This window comes from Apis florea, unplaced genomic scaffold (assembly GCF_048593485.1).
Source record: "Apis florea isolate Af1SG1 unplaced genomic scaffold, ASM4859348v1 contig_3775_pilon, whole genome shotgun sequence".
Taxonomy (NCBI): domain Eukaryota; kingdom Metazoa; phylum Arthropoda; class Insecta; order Hymenoptera; family Apidae; genus Apis; species Apis florea.
This window is the reverse complement of record NW_028256848.1, coordinates 121697-141354: the sequence shown is the minus strand read 5'-3', so window position 1 is coordinate 141354 and position 19658 is coordinate 121697. Positions and strand designations below refer to the sequence as shown.

At 35.4% G+C, this 19658-nt stretch overlaps 1 protein-coding gene across 5 annotated transcripts in view; it reads left to right on the top strand.

Moving 5' to 3' along the window:
* LOC100869318 (rho guanine nucleotide exchange factor 17) overlaps positions 1-19658 on the top strand; it is a 54653-nt gene that overhangs the window by 23527 nt on the left and 11468 nt on the right. For all 5 annotated transcript variants that reach the window (XM_012492699.3, XM_012492698.3, XM_086915409.1 and 2 more), the window contains exons 6-9: positions 468-890; positions 2616-2919; positions 3410-3710; positions 16283-16360. In XM_012492699.3, coding sequence (XP_012348153.1) covers positions 468-890; positions 2616-2919; positions 3410-3710; positions 16283-16360 — 1106 coding nt within the window. The remainder of the gene's footprint in view (positions 1-467; positions 891-2615; positions 2920-3409; positions 3711-16282; positions 16361-19658) is intronic.

The following is a 19658-nucleotide window of genomic DNA, read 5'->3' as shown; positions in this document are numbered from 1 at the left end:
ATTTTAAGATGTAAGATAGTTGTGTTACGAGCAAGATATAGTAACTTGATTTCCTTTAATACGTTTTATTATGCTATACGATTAAAAGGATATTAGATACAGTTAGAACCGAGTAGTATCTCTTAAAGGAATTAGCAACGGTTATTTTTCCCTGCTAATGCATCGCGAATCCGTGTACAACTTAATTACTCTGGTGTGTGATAGGTGGCTAGTCATCTCTTCTTCTACGATGAATCACCAAGTTTTCTCAACCGTTCAACCTTCGCTAGTGGTAGTAATTTCAAAGATGCTATCGAGATTCGTTGAATTAGTTTAAACTACCGGTTCAATTAATTATTCAACCGTACTCCATATATGTTTATACTCTCCCCCGTCAAAATTGTTCACAAAAGGGAAAACAAGTAAGCATATTTCTCGTTCGATAACCTCAATAACGGATAATAATGAGTCGAAATCTTGTGTTCCAGTTAGTCGACAGAAGGCACAGCCAATAGCCACGTCGAATCGGGCCGACAGCAAGGATGTTCGTGCGAGCACGTTGCCGCGAAGACGAGGAGACGTCAGCCCGGTGGTCTCGACACCACAGAACAGTCCCAATCGTCAAAGTCCAAGAACCTCGACGCCCAGCGTGGACAGTGCTGTCGGTTCGGCGGAAGGGTTGGGCGTACCTCAAACCGGAAACGTCGAGGAAATCCGACCGAGGAGCGATGGTTCCGACAGCCTGGCCACTTCCAGCGCTCTCACCAGCCCGGAACCGCCTGTTCCGGAGATCAACGAGCCGAGAGTCGATGATCTGGTGCAGGCTGACGTACCTCCTATCGAGATCGTCACGTCTGAACCCGTTTTTCCGCTCGTTGAAAACGCGCCTATCGAGGAAACCGCGCAGAAAGGTAGGTCGATCGATGGAAGAAATTAGACAAGTAGTGTTCTTTCTTATTTTTCATTCGGTATGCCAAGGTTTGTACACAATAATGTGCTTGAAATATCGCTCGGAAAACTCTTTTCCAATTGTTAGCGACAGTTATCTTTCCTTTGTTTAATGGACGTTTTATGTTGCGATCGTAATAGAAAGTTTCTGTTGCGCGCTTATTAAAGTGAAACTTACTTTGGTTTATTCTGTGATTTCTGAAAGGAAGAGAAAAGATAAGATATATAATCCAGAAAAAGTAATAAATGATGATTGTTTTGTTACATTTATCTATTATGTTTGCACATTAATAAAATCTATTGATATTTTAACACGGTTCCATAACATTATTTATCTTTACAAACTTACTTTTCGTACGATATTTTCTTCTATTCTCACGATGTATCTATTCAAAGTCGAGCCACGAGCAGAGATAATCCTAATGCCGAAGCGACTCTCCCTTTAATATAACAACAATTTGTTATTTGATTTCGTCATTGGAAATTGGCAACATAATATTACTAAAGTTGACATGCCCGCTGCTTGTAATTTAAATTTAATGACTTCATCCCGTGCCAGAATCGCGCCTTCACCCTCGATCATTCTCTTTCTCTCGTTCGTTCATTTCGCGTTGCTTATCAGCCTCGCGCATCTTAATAGAGGACGTTTCGTCACGCGAAAGATTCAACGACCCGCGGCCACACTCTCTTAATTATCGGATATCCGTTGACACGTTTATCGAGGCATCGAGTGGCAAGAATTAGGAATCGGTCGTTGAAAGTCGGCCCGGCTCCGTTGATGTATTGGAGCATCGAATCGAACCGGATGAGCCGGGCCAAATATTTTCGCTTGTCCCACAGTGGTGGCAGGGAAGGGTAGGGAAAGAAGGACTATTTTTGGTTGCATCGACAGGAGTACGGGTACAAAGGTGCACCCAAGTTTCCACTTTATTTCGCGTGGCCTCTATTTTCGGAACGGTGGGTGCCAGGGTCGAAATAGAAATTTCAACGTCATCGGGCTCCAACCCATCTTCATTGATGACTTCACGCGCCCGTTCACGTTCGGTGTCTGGATTGGTTCTCTAATTGTGGTGAATACCACGGTTGTTGATGATTGACCTAGGTTACGATTCAACAGATTTTATTATATTCACTTGTTTTTTGATTTCTTCTTTAAAGAAGAGAGGAAAAGAAAAATGAAGATTGGAAGGGGCGAGGGGAAGCGGGACGTTACTTTTGTTTTATCCGCGATATTTCTTTCTGTTTGTTGGATAAGTAGGCTTCTGTTAGCTCTGAGTCATTAAAACAGCCGGCTAATGGTTATTTTCCTACCTCCGGCTAGCGGTTGTTTCCTAACTACGTTATTTATCAGCTTGCCCACTTTATGCACCGATGCTTAAATTCGTGTAAAACTCGGCTTCTTTTTCGATTAATATTTCTTCGAAGTGGTATAGCTATGTTATAAAAAAAACCTGGAAACTAATATTTCTTCGCAATTTTATCAAAAAGTGGGTCAAAATTCATTATTTCCAAAAAATTATCATATTCACGAAGAATCTTTACTTACAAAGAAAAAAAAACGAAATTCTAAATACTATTCAAATTTATTATTTAAAAACTGATAAAAAAAATTCCATTCGTCCAAATATATATAATAATAATTTCGCCACAACTTCACGAATTGAAACAAAAATGATTTTTACCCGCAGACAACAGGCTGGAGCCTCACGAGGTGATAATAACGCCCCCACCCGAGGAGCCACGGCTGAGTCAAGCAAGCGAGGGTAGCGAGGCGGCGAGCGAGGCACCCTCCGAGACGTCGTCGCCGTCGGGCAAAACGAGAAGGTATCGAGGGGACACCAGCAAAAGGAGAAAGGGCGTGTACATAACCCAATGGCCGGAGTCCTTGGACACCGACAGGAACAAGCTGTCAGCTCAGAGCAGCGAGGAAAGAGACGAGCCACCTGCGACGCCCAGCGACCTCTCTGATTGCGAGGGCCACACACCTAGAAGGTAACTCGAGAACGAGCGCTGATATATTGGAATAGAATGCAAATAACGACGACTTACGGAACGCAATTCGAACGAAGAAAACCGCGAAACACTTCGCTTAAAACTATCCTCTCTTTCGCCTGATATCCTGTTCGTGTTTTCGATTAGAACTAGAATGAATTTTATCGAGAATAAAGAGGAATTTTTGATAATTTAACGAGGATAATTATGAGAATGAATTTCCTCTTTAGATTCTTTAAAAAAGAATTTTGAGAATATACTACATCGCTATTACGTTATATTCTTTGATCATCCTAATCTTTCAAAAATTCAGAATTACTTATGAATTCTTAAAAGATTAGAGATCATCTATCAAACATGTCTAAAACCTACCTCATTTATTATTTCTCTTAATTCAACTTCAGAACGAGTTCCTCGGCAATACAATCGTTGAAACGGAGATGAAACGCTCGGCGAGATAAAAACTTCAAAGTGATTTTCATTCGTGCAGGTACAGCAAGAGGCCTCTCCGCGGCCCTTACGGGCAAATGCTCGAGGCAGAAATGGCGAAGCCGCGAACCGCCGACATCTCTCTCGAGGAAGGTCTTCGTCCACGCAGAAAAGTATCCGCGAATCTCTCGTACAACACGAGCTCGAATAACAGTGGTTCAGAGCCGCCCACGCCCTGCCATCACAGAACCACTTCCAGCCCGAGCAAACTGGAAGGTCTTCCGGGACCAAGTCCCGAACTCCTCGCGGAACTGCTTCGAGGATCCTCCGAGAGGGTGGCTCGTGCACCCGCGCATCGAAACGTGAGTACTTCTAAATTTAATATTCATTGCCTCGAGGCACGAGATTTGTTGTGATAGAAGAAGAGATATCAATGGAACGGGAAACAATGTGATAAAGTAAACGAAGATGAGAATGATTTAACGCTGATTGAAGTCGAATTCCGAACCATTAATCGAAATGAAGGATAAATAAGCATTTCTTGGGGCTCGTGGAATCTTTATTATCCGAGGCTTTTGTTATTGGAAATGTTATTACTTCGAACGAGATATTTTCTGAACGTTCTTATTTTATTAATGGTTTCTTCCTTATATTCAATTGCATTCTATCTTGAAAAGTTCAACGAATAATCATGGATGGATGATATTAGTTGAAAGATCGTGTATGTGATAAAATTGTTACGTAGAATAATTAATACAGTACAGATATATTTAACAATCGATAATTTAAGAAATAAAGTATCTAAAAGGATACATTTTTTTTTCATATTGATGAAACATCTATAATTGTTCTCTGCCCTTTGCATTCCGCAAATACTCGAAATGTTTCACAGAAGTACATTCTCAACGAATTAACAAGCTTGAAAAGAGAGACTCGCTAATTTGCCCCTTTCATCTCTTCTTTTGCTCGGCTTGAAAAATACCTAAGTTACACGAATGATAATTACGCTTCGTGTAAAAGCGTATCCGCGCGCGATACGGCGATGTAATGAAGAGCTAATCGGCGGATCGATTAACGAGCGGACACCAGTAAAAACAAAAGGGGCAGAGAGGGAAGGCAATGGTCTTCGAGAGAGTCAAGAGCACCGCGATTGATCTTATCGCGGCGTCGTATCTCTGCCAGCCTCTTCGCCGATCTTCCTCGCCGCACTCAAACATCTGGCGACGAATTTTCAATCGAGGGATGTCTCTCGCGTCTCTTCAACCCACTTCCATTTGGTTCACGCGACGAATCGTGTAACAGAAATACCGATGTTCTGATTTTTGAACTTTCGATCTTTGGAAAATGATGGGTGACCGTTCAACATCAAAATATTATTCAACATCGAATTAAGCTTACCTCGCGATAATAACAAAAGGAAATAACGAAAGGAAAATTTTCCAGGGAACAAAACTATTATGAACTAAACCATTATCCAATATCAAAATATCTACATTTCAAGCTTCTTAAACTACAATTGTCTTTCATCCTCTAAAAAGAGCGCCACACACTATTTCACAAGCGAAAAGGCAAACCTTTCCAGAGAACAAAGCTAACATAAACATTAAACATTATTCAACATCGAGCTAAATCTGCAAAGACCATTATCCAAGAAGCAAAAAGGCGAGCTTTAAAAACCGAGTAATTCGAAACAGATTTTCCAGTCGTGGTACGTCGAAACGTGTAATCTAATAATAATGTTCGGTCATATTTCTGGGATGAGTTGTTGGTGGTTTGGCCAGTGCACTCGAGGTTAGCGTAGTGTCCCCTACGATTCTGGCAGGGTGGGGGCGTGCACGAGAGGATATTCCTGGCCTTAGGTGTACCTGGGCCTCTGAACGCGTGCACACTGTGGACAGAATCCGTCTCATTTTTACGCAACCCGACCTTGTTCGATACACATCGACGTGTTCGACGATATGCGTGTCGTGCGAGCGGCCGAGTTCGCCCCCACTTCTTTGAAACTGTCGCTTTTAGGGTCTCATGAGGCGATGGGGATGCTAGATCGATGCTCTTTCGTTAATTAAACTTGGTTCATTACACGCAAGTGTTTCCTTTCGAACGGTTTTTGACGATGGTAATTTTGTGGGTAGATATTGGTGTTGCGTATCGTTAACATAATTTCCATGGGTAAATTGAATTTGAGGTTGACGGGTGGTTGAAGAGTGGAGGTGGATCATTCGAAATGAATGAATTCTGTAATTTACACACATGGAATTTTATTAATTTCTTGTAATAGTAATAAATCTCTGGTTGTAATTTATCGATGATTGAAACGTTATTTCATGCTTGTACGAGTTTAATAGTTGGATCGTTGGAATATAATAAGTATGTGAAATTGATTATTTACGTGGAATTTTAATTTTGCGCAAATAATTTTCTCCGTTTTTAAAAGTAGTAGTAGTGTTCCGTATTCGATAAGAGAAGCTCAAAATCCTCGAAAGCATCGCCCTTTCAACCGCGGCATCTTTTTTTAACTAATCCAAGTTTATTGTGTCTAGCGTTGAATACACAATTGAATCGAATCCAATAGTATCTAACTTCGTATCGCAATCACGACTATCTCTTTAGTTGAAATATATTTCGTTTTGAACCTTTGCCGTGAAAGTCGGCTTTCTAAGGTTTCCATAATTTTCCTCGTAATCGATTGCTAACTTTTAACGAGCAGACTTTCACGTACGTACAATGAAAGGGGAAATGGATTGATTAGCGGCTATACGTTGTCGGTTAATAAACCGTCTAATCTCTTTTCTGCCGATCGTTTTGCCACCGTTTCGTTACCACAATCATAAGAAAGGTTACCCAACAGCGAGTCCAACAACTTGGAGAATTAGAGCGCAGATACTCGTTCGAAATACGGATAAAAATAAATTACCTTTGGAAGAGCGTCACGCATTTTTACCTTGGCTAGCTCGACGATGATGTATCTACGCGCGAAACGGAAATTAGTCATGCTTGCAGCAGAAAACGCTGGTCTTTCTGTTTTCTGGAAAAAAAAAAAAAGAGAAGAAAAGAAAAAAACAGGACCATTCGTGATGCGTAACAGAGAAGAACGTTTCATCGAGATATTGACTCGCGCGAAAATTTCGAGAAATCGAAAGAAATTAAAGTGAGGAGAAATCTGAAGATATCTTCGCGATATTATGTTCGATAACTTTACGACTCTGAATATTATTTGCATTTATTATTGCGAGTATCATAATCGTGTCAAAACGTAATATATTTTAACGTTCGAGACGAGTGAAGATTTTTTTTAAATTGAGAGGGAGAGAAAAGAGGTGGAATTGGTTGACATTCGCGTGAAAATAAAGCCCGTTGTTTTGTGCGCGAAAGCACAGAATTTCTAGCGGAAAGGATTGCTAAGAAAACATATAAAGCAATCTCGGTTGAAAATAGCGGGGCCACGGGATAAACAGGGATATTTTCAGACTGGATTCTTTGTCTATCTTCTGATGTCATCGATTTTAGGTAGGATATTACGTAGATTTCTAGGATTTCATGAATGAATCCCGAAACTTACAATGCCAGATCGTTTGTGACGTCCGAGTGACGTCGGTGCCCACGTAGCTTCTTGAATAATTTATAGCCATCGTCGGTCTTTATCACCTCACGAACTTGTTGAAAATCTATTTTTCTCTTTCTTTCGTCTTTTAATATTTCGCGTGTTGAAATATGTTTAACATGTGTCATAGTATTAAAATTAGTTATATCCCTAAGATATATCTAAAGGTAACGTGACAAGATTCTTCGACTTTTCTTAAGAATAATTCAATCGTAGCATTTTTAATTCGTAATGAAGTTCATAAATTTGTTACCAAAATTATATTATACTTTACAAATTTATACGATTTACAAGTTTCATTTAAAAAAATGTGGCGTATCGTTAATCGTGATATCTTCTAGATCTGCATCACGATAAATCTTATATCAATCTCGTTGACGCAAAGTTTAAATAATTCAGTTATAGGGAACAAGTTTTGTAATGAATTTTGTAATGATCATCGTTTTCGACGCGTAATCGATTTTAATGGATGAAAGTTTTAACGCGCGAAAGTTCAGATTATTCAAAAACAATACGTGAGCAAAGTGAATGAAAAGCAGAACTGCATCGAGGGCGATCGACAAACTCGAATAAAATGCCCGAAAATCTCGAGGCCTGAGACGCTGCAGACTAAACAAGCGTCCTCGAAATAAATATAGGGCATGAGGCGATAAAAAACAAAATATAAAATAATTTCTTACACTGTCTCGCAATAACCGAGCACTGGCCAATCGATATTTTTGTATATTTTCTCCAACGAGATTAATTCCTCGTTTATATTGTCTTCGAACACGAATACGTAAGAATTACGTGGAGATGTTCCTTCTTCGAATTACATCACAATGAAATATTCGAAATATTCAGTTAATAATTTAGTAAAGGAAAATATTTGAGATATTCACTTCGATACACAATATTTATTACTACAGCAAAGTAAATCATTGTGTTGAGTGATTTATTTTTTGACGAAGTGTATTTTATCCCGTGGAAATATTGTTATTCTAATATTAGCTTACGACGTTTCGAGTTCTACTTTCAGTTTGATTAATTCACTGGAAGGAAAGTTCGAAAATTGTTAATTTATATAAAGTATGGATAATTTTAAATGCGCATAATAATTTTATATTCTTGTTGAAATTGTTGAAATTTAAAATTTACTAAGGATTCGAGTTTTTGCAGTCAAAGCTTCATTCTTGTATAATGATGAATACGCGGATGTATATGATTATTAAAGGTAAGATGTTAATTAAAATTCGCTTTCTTTATAATATAATATATTTAAATTTATTTCAACAAAGGATAAAAATCTTTTAAGAAAATGTGTAATTCTCTTCTGTTAATCGAATGAAGCATCAACTTAATTTCAATTCTTATTTATTTTCGTTAAGATACGTGAGTTTTATACCAAATTATTCAATCTATTATTCTAAATCCTGTTAAAAGATATCAAGGAGATGCATTAGTGATAAGTATCCTTGTCGAGAGAAATGAATTATTACTAGATATCCTGCAGAGATAAGCAACCACGTGTTAATTCAGTTTGGCGCAGATGCGAACTTCCGGAGTCACTAAATAGACTTCAACTCACGTGCGAATAAATTTCCGCATAATGGTAAATAACATCAAATCGAGCATTCTACCACGATGAATATCTATTTATTTTTCGTGAAAATAATTTATAATTAAAGATTTATAATTAAAGATGGTCTTTATATTTTTCGACAATTATTTATCACGAATTTGATTCGTTTCCACAATACATTTTTTTTTTAATTAATGTATAATCGATTATACAATCTTCCCCCGTGCATATTTATAAAAATTTTTACGAGTGGACATCTCGAAAAGCCATATAAACCACGACAAAGTTAAGAATTAATCCCATCTGTACAGAGTTAAGGATAATTCAATTAAAAGTCGCTTAAGTAAGCCAATATCGATACAAAAATACATCAAACAACGGTTATTCTTTATCACAGTAATTAAAATATATTTAGGAAAAATATTTCACAAATCAACTATGTCATATAAATCGTGCGATCTTCACAGATTAATAATAATTAATAGAAATAGAATTAATCCAATGACACGTACGTGTAAAATACATCGAGTATTATTTATCATCACCCTTTACAATCATTCAAAGATAATTAGAAGAAATATTCAAATCAACCATATAAACCGTGCAATCTGCATAAAATTAAGGATTAATTTTATTTCATCACAGAATTAAGAACAAAATTCGACTAAAACCCTTCTAATCCAACATATTAAAACACATGAATAACTTCTCTTTATCAATAATTCAAAAAGTGTTCGAAAAAGAAGAATTATTTCAAAAACCAACCCCGTGTCGCCTCGCCAAAGGTTTAAAGTAAAGATTAACTGAACTGTGCAACCTCGCCTAATCCTAGCGAGACTCTTTTCGACGAGACAGTTGGCTGTTTAGCGTGGTGTCGCAAGGTCGCTGCAGCGAGCTTGCCATCCGGGAGCAAGGTCGAGCGCGGCAAAGCTGATTCGAACAGGATGGACAGGATACGCGGGCGCGCGCGTGCAATCCACGTGAGAGCGTGCGCCGGCGTTCTGGAAACGTAACCATCTCTGCCTCTCTTGCTCCGTATTCTCTTGGGCATCGATCAGCCTGGCCGTGGTTGTGCGACGGGTCGCCAGTTTCAGGCGTAACGTCGTCTCTCGCTGCCGCATCGCGAGAAAGCTCCTCGTGAACCTCGTGAAGAGGAGCAATCCGTGGAGGAGCTTGCACTCAGCTTCGTCACTCGGCTCCGCGTCTCTCGTTGTCACGTGTGTGACCTTTCGATCGAGATCGGCCGGTGTTGAAAATGCGGCTTAACAACGTGTCACGTCCTACCGTTGCGAGTGTAGAATTATCTTGAAAATAGAGTCAAACGATTGTTGACGTGACGCGGAACCGTGTTTTTACCCCAACGGAGGTTTTTTTCGGTGGGCACAGAGGCTGATCCAAGGCCTTTGTTAGACGTGTCACGTGTGAGTTTCTTGAGAATCGTGTCGTTGGGAATGATAATCGAAGAAAGAACTGCTTGGTAGAACAGTAGTGCGGCCGTGATGATTAGAGTTAGGAATGACGATTGATTGATTGATTGGCTTTGGTTTGGATGGAATAATAGACTTGACCGAGCTTTTCTCTCTCTCTTTTTTTTTTTTTTTTTATTCTTTTTTTTTTGTTCTTTGTTTTTTTTCTCTCTCTCTCTCTCTCTCTCTCTCCCTCTATTTTTCTTTCGTTCGTTTCAGTATGGCTATATAGTATATAGTTGAGAGAGGAGGTAGAATAATGGCATGTCGAGTAGAGTTAACCTGGGATTATAGATGATTAATTGGTAATTGGTGGTGATTAAAGGATTCTACGGGCTTAATAATGTTGCCGGTAGCAACTAGAACTAATATTAGGAGAGTAGCTGCATATTTGCACCACGTAAGCTCGGCCACCTTCTATTTATTCTCGATTCTATTCGCAACGTCGTGTACCATTTACGTCTCATAATCTATGGAAGGGGGGAGGAGGATAATCGTCGTATCGATGTTTTGACGTTTCAAGAATGCGAGGTGTGTTCAAGACACGATTGACATCGTTTAACTCGGTACAAAGTATATCGAACAACATTGAACTGAAAAATTAAATCTCGATTCGCCGTGATGGAATGTTAATTGAAATCTGTCGAATGTTTGGTAAATAAAAGTGGTTGTTATTGTGAGACCTCGGCTATCGAAGGAAATCGTATGTAATTGGAAGAGAAGTCGGTAGAAATAATATAAGTACGGATGTTTGTCAAAGGTCAGAGGTTAACCTTCCGTTCAGTTATGTTATTCCTGTTTCCTGGAGAGGATTAGCTGCCTTTGAAATATTAAAATTCATATTAGCGTAACTTTGTACTTCTTGGAAGCGATAATGTTGAATTTCATGCATATAAAACACTTTAAAAGGGTATAATTAGTGGATTGATAACTAGTGGAGCGACAATCTTTTGTTTTTATAAATATTATTTACCGCATTTATATATAAATATCGCATTTTTTATTAATCCCTTTTAATTATATTTTCTTCTAATATATGCATTCGATTTTTAAAAATTCATTCTATGTTATATAGAATGATATTGCTTTTTTTTTTATAATTACCATAAAAATGCGTATAGTTTTTACAATATTGAACAATTAGCGGAACGATAAACACAAACGATGGCATGCAAGCCAATAAAAAGGTCAAAGAGTGCGCTTCAGTTTCCCTGCCTCTTAGAAAAGCTCCTTAGTTCTAAGCTATACTACCCTCCCGTCGAGCTGTCATTATTTAATGTCACAATGAGTGAACAAAGATTCACGGGATAAATCCGAAATTATTTTACATATATTTCTTTTATACGATTTAAATCATGTATCCAACTTTAAATTTTCTAAATATTTTTCATCCACGATAAAATTTCGTCCCTCGCACTTACTTGTTTTTATTTCAAAAAAATTCTTTTCCTTTCTTTTTAAGTTAATTAATAGTATATGCGAGGTTTCTATTAATTCAATCAATAAAATAGATTGGAAATTGAGTTCTGTCGTTCGAGAATGACAAGACATATCGACAGGAGCATACGGTATTCCACCCCTCGAATTCCATCGAGGAGGAAACGCGCGTTATAGTTGAGGGGGATGAACGTAGCCTTGCATCGACATTGGCCAATCTACTTTCAGAACGTCGCGTTTCCCTATTAGGATCTAATTTCACGTGAAAACGCATTCCAGTTCTAAGATTTCCAAGGATCTCTTATCAACGGGCTAATATCGATGTTCTATTTTTCCTTACCTTCCTTTCCCCCCTTATCTTCCTTCCTCCTTTCTTGGAAATATTATTGAATTATTGATCAGCGAGGGGGGAGCATCTGTGGAATTGTACTTTTTACTCGTTATACGGAACGATAATGAAGTTTGCAGTGGTTTCAGAACGGTTTCAGAAGAGTAATTAAAATTAACCAGGAGTTCGTTATCGGGAGAAGTAACTTTTCGATTGAATTATTCGCGATGTAACGTTTTAACGTCAATTGCAAGTTTAATAATCAAATGTTGTTAAAAAAAAGTTCAACAGTTTAATATAATAACATTCTGATTAAAAATTAAGAATATCTAAAATTTGAATTTATCACACAATCTATCTTGATCAACTTTTCACCTCGATAATCTTATTTCACTTGCATTGATCTTTGGACTGTTGATTTTCACATGATTCGTTTATCTTTTATCTTCGATATTTCCACGAAGGAAAAGAACTGGATAATTTAAAACTATTTAAAAAATTCTCGGCTCGTCTTCCCGGACGAATCGAAGCGAAGAAGGGAAAATCAGGTCCTTTCGAATGTAATCGGTTCGGTAATCGGTACGGAATGGCGTGTTTCTCGGCGGAAAGAAGGACAAGCGTGAAAGAGCGAAAAAGATAGAAAGGGGAGCTTGCAAGCTCACGAGGGGGGCCCTGAGTCAGCTTGCTAAATATAACGTGGAAGAACGGTGTGGTACATGCACGACGTGTTCGACGTATGATCATCCCAGCTCGAAGTGTGAAAGCTCTACGTGGAAACGCCAAAACTTGTCGGACCGAGCTTTTAAAGTGGCACTGCTCGATCACTTCGAAGCGAGAAATACTCGAGCAAACTCGAAACAATATTTTCTTCGCGATTTAATCGAGTAATTGAAATTATACAGATACTTAGCAATGAAATATCATTGAAATTATCGATACCTTCGTTCTAGTATCTACGTATCAAAATTTTAAATTTGGAATTTTTAGTGTTCTATTGATTCCTCGATTGAATGGCTTTAAAATAAAAAATTGTTTTCATACTTAATTTCAGTATTAATAACTCAAAATCAGACATAGATGTTTACTATGTGATAATACTTACATATTGAATTAGAACGAGAAAAATGAATTTGTCCATTTGTTAACATCGGAATAAAGATGAATAATTGTAATTAAACTGAAATAATCAATTCCTCTCTTTTAAAAGTTTCTGTTTTATGGATATTGAAATATGCAATAGTATTGAAAATAATGATATCAGCATATTGTTATTTTAGAACATAGCTGTTTACAGATATTTCTTTCTCTTGTTTATCACTCGTATTACGAAATATTGGAAATATTTTTGTTTGATTTTGAAATGAGATTTGTTCAAAAATATTACATCGAAGATAAGTTTTGTTCTTTCAATTCCTGCGTCGAGCTTCCGATATTATAATTTTCCAATAAATTAATTATTTTTATTAATATTTCCTGATTACGTGTTATGAGAAAATGTTAATAAGGAGGAAAACTATGGGATAAAATGAATAATGCCTACGGCTGATAAGGGGAAATCTTTCTGATCGAAATAAATCTCCTTTTCTCGTTTAACTTTTTACAATATTATAAAACTCTTTCACGCTTGTGAACCGGATATAACTTTTACACAATTCGCTTCATTTTTAATAGGAGATAATAGGAATAGATAATAATGAGAATAAGGGCGAGATTATGAATTTAAGCAGATAATTGAAAATTTATCTAATAAATATTAATTGCATTTTTATAATATTATTTACTTCAGAAATAAAGAAGACAAGGATTACACAATTTAAAAATTTTGAAACTATATTGCATATTTTGTATCTAATAATTGAACAGTTTTGATTGTTCAAGAATTATAAATCATAAATCATATAGTTATAAAATCATTTTGAAATTGTCTTTTGAATATTCTTTGTAGAACGAAATTATCTTCTCAATAAAACGTTCCAATTACTATTGATCTAGTAGATGAAAAATAGTTACAAATCTCTTCTTTTAGCTTCGAAAATAATCGACAAACTATCTCACTCTAATTTAAAATAATCCAATCGAAATTGTTCAAGTATTGCAACTCGCATCGAAATTATTTTCTCAATTACGAATCTATTCTTCCAATGCAATATTGAACTTCCATTTAATCTAGCAGAAAAAAAAAAGGCTACATACAGAACGATCCTCTTCTTCCAGCCCTTCATAGATAACCAACAATCCATCCGCTTCTACCTCAACTGCTTCAAAGATGTTAAACAGAATCTAATGAATCGTTCTTCGAAAAATGGTGAATAAAATCACGCCTCTGATCGATCCATCGAATCATTAGAATCCCGTTGACAAAGAGGATCTCTTCTCCTTCCAATTAGACCAAAAACTCGTTGTTGTTCTCGATTCGAAAAGTGTCGTAAACAATTCGTGGAACAATCGACATGGGACACGAATGCGGGGAGCCTGATTGATACGCGATTAGAGAGCTTAAAACTGTATCGAGGGACCGACAAAGGCGTTAGAGAAGAGGATGACGATGAACGCTGATCGCAAGCTCATCAGCCAGCCGTCGGTGGACAGCGAAAATAACGAGCGTGTCAGCACAGACCGCGTGGGTAGCTTTCCTTTTCATGCTTTACAACCAATATCCCACAATATACGTGTGTACACACAACGGATTCTACATTGCACGCGCATTGTGTGTGACCATCGTGCTCATTGCCTTCTTTATATCGATATCTTTTTTTCTCACTCTTATTTATTTATTTCATTTTTGATATCGATCACTTTTCTATTTTTATTTGTTCCTTTTTTTTTTTTTTAATTTTTGACATCGATTATTCCAGGCAAATGTGAAATTCTCTCGGTTTCCTGTATGCGTTTTATCCGTTGTTTCGTGAAAAATGCAAACACCGCGAGAATGGAATGGAATTTTTTTTTTATTTCTATTCTTTTTGATGAAAAATAAGCGTTGCGAAGTGCAGTTTGGAAAAATTGATTTTAAGGGATTAGTTTGTTGAAAAAGGAGACATTTTTATTATCTATCGTTCATCGGTACTAATAGATACATCAGATTTTATTCTTGCTTGCACAAAATTTTGTAAAAAATTCGCTTTAAAAATATATATGTATGATAGCTGGTTTATTAATATTCATAATTTGTTATTTTATACGCGAAAGGATATATTTAGTAAATATATACGTTGTTTATATGAAAATATTTATTACAGACCGTAAAAACAATTTTTTTATTTCGTAATCTCTTCACGAGATTACAAAATAATAAAAATAATATTGAAGATAAATATGGAAGGTGAAAAATGTTGAATATAACGGGAAACGCTTTAACGACGATTATGTCATAACGATCGATGACAATCGTCCAGGTTCAGGACGTAAGATTATGTCGTATCTTACGCTTTACGTAATCGGGAATAGTTTTTCTCGTAATCAGTGGCATGACGTTATCGGTGAACACGTGAATGTGCGCACGTGCTCGCACGATACGTGGGCATGTGCGATCTTTGTCACAAGACAATGGGATCAATGTGAAAATTTTGTCGTTTCTAGACCGATTGATTGTTCAGGATTTCATCGAACAATGGGATAATTGAAAAGAATTTAACTAGCGTGAATATCAAAATAATTGAAAGGATTTTCGTAACATTTTTTTTTTTTTTCTTTGAAATATTTGAATCGTTTTCTTCTTTCTTTTTTACAATTGGTTATTTTCAATTAATCGTTTTGAATGTTGAGAGCTAGGTAATTAACGATGTTACGTAAATATTTTAATTCATAGAGATGTTGTTGGGTGATACAAATTGTGCTTGGAATATTCCCTCGAGCATTTTTAATAATTCGTTTCCTAGTTAATGAAATATTAATTTCAACCCCTTAGTTCCAGAGAAATTAAAGTAAAAGGCTCTCAAACCTGATACTACAGGCATTATATTTTAAATATTGTTACAGTTATTAAAATTAATTTAATTATGAAAGGATTTTTTAACAGTATTATAATAGTTATGATTTATTTTTTTTCATTAATTTAATTTTTTGTCTACATTCCACTTAACAATCGAGAGAAGTTGAGAATGGAAGTCATCGTCTCGAATAATGAAATTCAATGTACAAACGAAATGATATTTCGATTAAAATCAATTAAATATACTCAAATACAAAAAACTATACTCGTTCAAATCGTTTGCTTTTTATCTCAATTTCAGGATAGATTTTTATCTAAGTGGCTTATGAAATATTTATATAGAATTATTTTCAAATAACTCTTTTATTCTCTCTATATAAATATTCATCGAATTTTTGCATGTCCATTAGTATTCGTTTTTTCTTTCTTTCACAAAGATTAATATTTTACTATTAATATTTTATTATTAATATTTTATTATTATTTTTTTAATGTTTCGTTATATTTATATATAACGTAATTACTTGTAATTAATTGTTTATAAATCTTTAGAGAATAATAAACTCAATGTTCCATATCATCAGTTTAAATAGTTAATTTTGTTTTTCAGGATACGAGAACTCACGTGGTCGTGGAACTATATGATACAGAGCGTTCGTACGTGGAAGCACTGCAAATACTAGTCAATGTAAGTATACCATTTTAATAAACTACACAATATCGATGAAATTTCCCCGCGAAATATAATCAAGGACGATTCTTGGAATCAAATTCATGTCGAGGGTTGACTATATTTGAGAATTTTTCCACGTTTTATCAATTCAGCAGGAATGAAATACTAGGAACATAAACGTATTCAGATGTTCCCTGAATACGATTGAAAGCATAATTTGCAAAAAAAAAAAAAAAAAAAAAATTGGCGAAAATAAATCGTGAGCTTGCTTTGACAATAAATTTCCAACTCATTTAAATTATAATAAAAATATTATTATGTTAATATCAAATTATATATAATTTTTATTATTATTCAAGATTAATTTTTTTTTTTAATTACTCAAATAAACAGGATAAGAAGAATATATCTAAAATTTGAAGATTTTTTTCTCTTCATTTTACTCATTCTCTTCTCTACTTACTCAGTGGAGAATATTGCATGTAGACTGAAATGTGCTTTTCGAAAGTTCTTTGAGCATCGAAGCCGCGACCTTGTTTCTTGTAAACAAGCTCGTTGTCCGTTTATTTGCTTCGTACAAGGATTCCACTCTAGTGATCTACTTCATGAAAATTTTCTCGTTAACTTATTCAGCTTCGCATCTCCGGCTTGTTGTTTCCATTAAACGCCACCCGAATTACATATTAACGTTTTCTGATAAATATTACCGACTTAAAGTGATTGTCGAAGAAATTCCTATATTACATTATTTTTCTTTTTTAATTATACTAATATAATACTAATATAATAAGGAGAAGAAATTTGTCGAAATAAAATTTTGTGTGGATCGTAAAAAAAGTCGTGGAGTAAGTTCAAAAGTGATGAAGCAGGAAAATTCTTTTTATTATTTTTAATAAGCAATATAACTTTTGTTTTGAAATGGTTCACGATGTTTTTAAGACGTCCATTTTAAGTTTATACACTTTACGATTTAATTTGATAATAAAACGACGTCTTAATAAAAACGTCTGGTACAAAATATTCGTATAACTTTATAAATTTTTGCTTGAAGAAGCGTTAGAAATAATTACTTTTCTAATATAATTATTATATAAAACATTTTATCATATAAATTCATAGAAATAATATTCAATATCATTAATTTTATATCATTTTCGAAACAGTCTATCATAAGGAATATAAATAAATAATTATCTGTAACAAATTATCAGATACTTTAACGATTTCCGACTAAGCCCCAATTAATCTCCCCTATACAAAAAATGGCAATTCTTTACATACATTTTTATCGAAGAAAGCGTCATTTCTCCCCTAAAAGGTTAAAGGTGAAGGTGGCTGGAAAAAAAAAAGAAGAAAAATGGAAACTACGTTTCGTCTTATTAAATTTAAAATAAAAAAACGATATTTCTACTCATTACCTAATTTTACACAAAGAGAAATAATTCTCGTTACAACTTCAATCCCTGTCCATCTCCCTCCTTTTCCCTCCCTCTCGAATTTCACCACTCCAATCGAGAAACTTCGCGCCATCCCCATTATTTCTCACGAAACTCGTGAAATCGTCATAGAAAATCGGCCGTTCCTCTCGTCGTTTGACATTTAAAGAAAGTCGGGGGTGTTCCATCCTTGTTGTTCGTTATTCGAAGGCTGCTCGGTCGATAAATAATGGGTGCAATTAGTCGGTAATTATTGCGACCCGACACAATCATGGAAGGACGATTTCTCACAAACAATGTAGCGAATCGTGGCTTAAATGGGCCACAACCTTCGACCCATGCGATACAGGCACGTGGTATGAATTTAATATCCTCGATGGCGGCCAGACGTGATTTCCAGATTTATTTGCGCGTATCGATATGTCAGTCGCGGCAATCTTTTACGATGCAACTGGAACTGGATTCTGAGAAGTTGCTTTTTCAGATGAATATAGACGATGGAAAATAGAAAATCGCTGAAATATCCAATCTGTTCCTCGTCTGATTCCTCATTGGTTCTACGCAGGTAGTTCGATGTTGGTTGAATAAATAAGGGTGGATCGAAGCGAAATGAAGGAACGAAGAACGCAATTGAAGATGACGAGAAAATTTTCCTGTGTTTTAAATGTTATAAAAGGTCATTACTATGATCTAGATACAATTTCTTTTTTATAAATTATTATAATTTTTTGAGATAGAAGGATAATTCTTCATTTTCGTGTTCTTTCGTTCGTTGCTATTTTTTAAATTCTTCATCCTTTTTTTTTTTATATATATATTTTTACATTAAATCGTAATTTAAAATCTGACGTAAATTTAATTATTCCTCAATGAATGAAATAGATTGTTAACGACACGATTAACTCGTATTCAATATACCGTTGTTAAGTGCAGAAATGTTTAATTTATTCGATTCATACCCGTACCGTTCATTACATTCAGATCATTAACATATTAATTCAATTTGCAAACCGTACGATTATTTCGGTTATTCAGTCTGCGTTCGTCTATTTTCGAATCGAACACGCGTATCTGCAACATTTTACAGATATTTCCTCGTAAAAAAATTTATTACGGAACTCCATGGACCAACTCGGTCAAGTATCATTATCAATATGTTTGAAAATACAGGAGGAATAATCGTTTCGATGCCATTATCGAAACAATTGAGGATATCGAGGGAATAAAAATCGATTTCGTTCTAGAATCCAGACACGGCTATTGATTCTAATGTTAATATCGCGGCGAGTAATGGAAATAACTGGTTGGTTTCTGATGGTTTATTTATTTTCTGCGACAGACATATCTAGTTTATCTGACAGGTTCGCGAGAATTATTTAAATTCTTTCTCACACATACACACATGGAAAACCATCGCTCCAAACCATTACACATACGTTGCCAGACGAATTTTTTTGATAACGGTACGTGTATACGATCATATTTTTAGTGATTGAAAAGTAGATAAGTAACTTGTTAAATAAATTTTATCGAGTTAATTTTTGTATATTTGAAAAAAAAAAGAAAAGAATAATTATCTTCTGCATGCAATAAATTCATTCCTGAAAAGAATGAATTAATAGAAAAGTTCTAGAAATTTTCTTCTCGTTATTTGTAAAATATTACGATAAATTTTTTTTTTTCGCGCGTAATTTTCACGAAGAACAAATTTGCCAGCTGCAAATTTTTCACAAATAGGTTAGAATGATTCAGACTATTCCTTGTTTCAACGCTATTCTGGAAATGCAGATTTGTAAAGTAGAGAATAGTCTAGATCTAAATTCGATTTAAATCATCTAATTTATTACGAGGAAATAATAAATTGAATTCTCTCACAC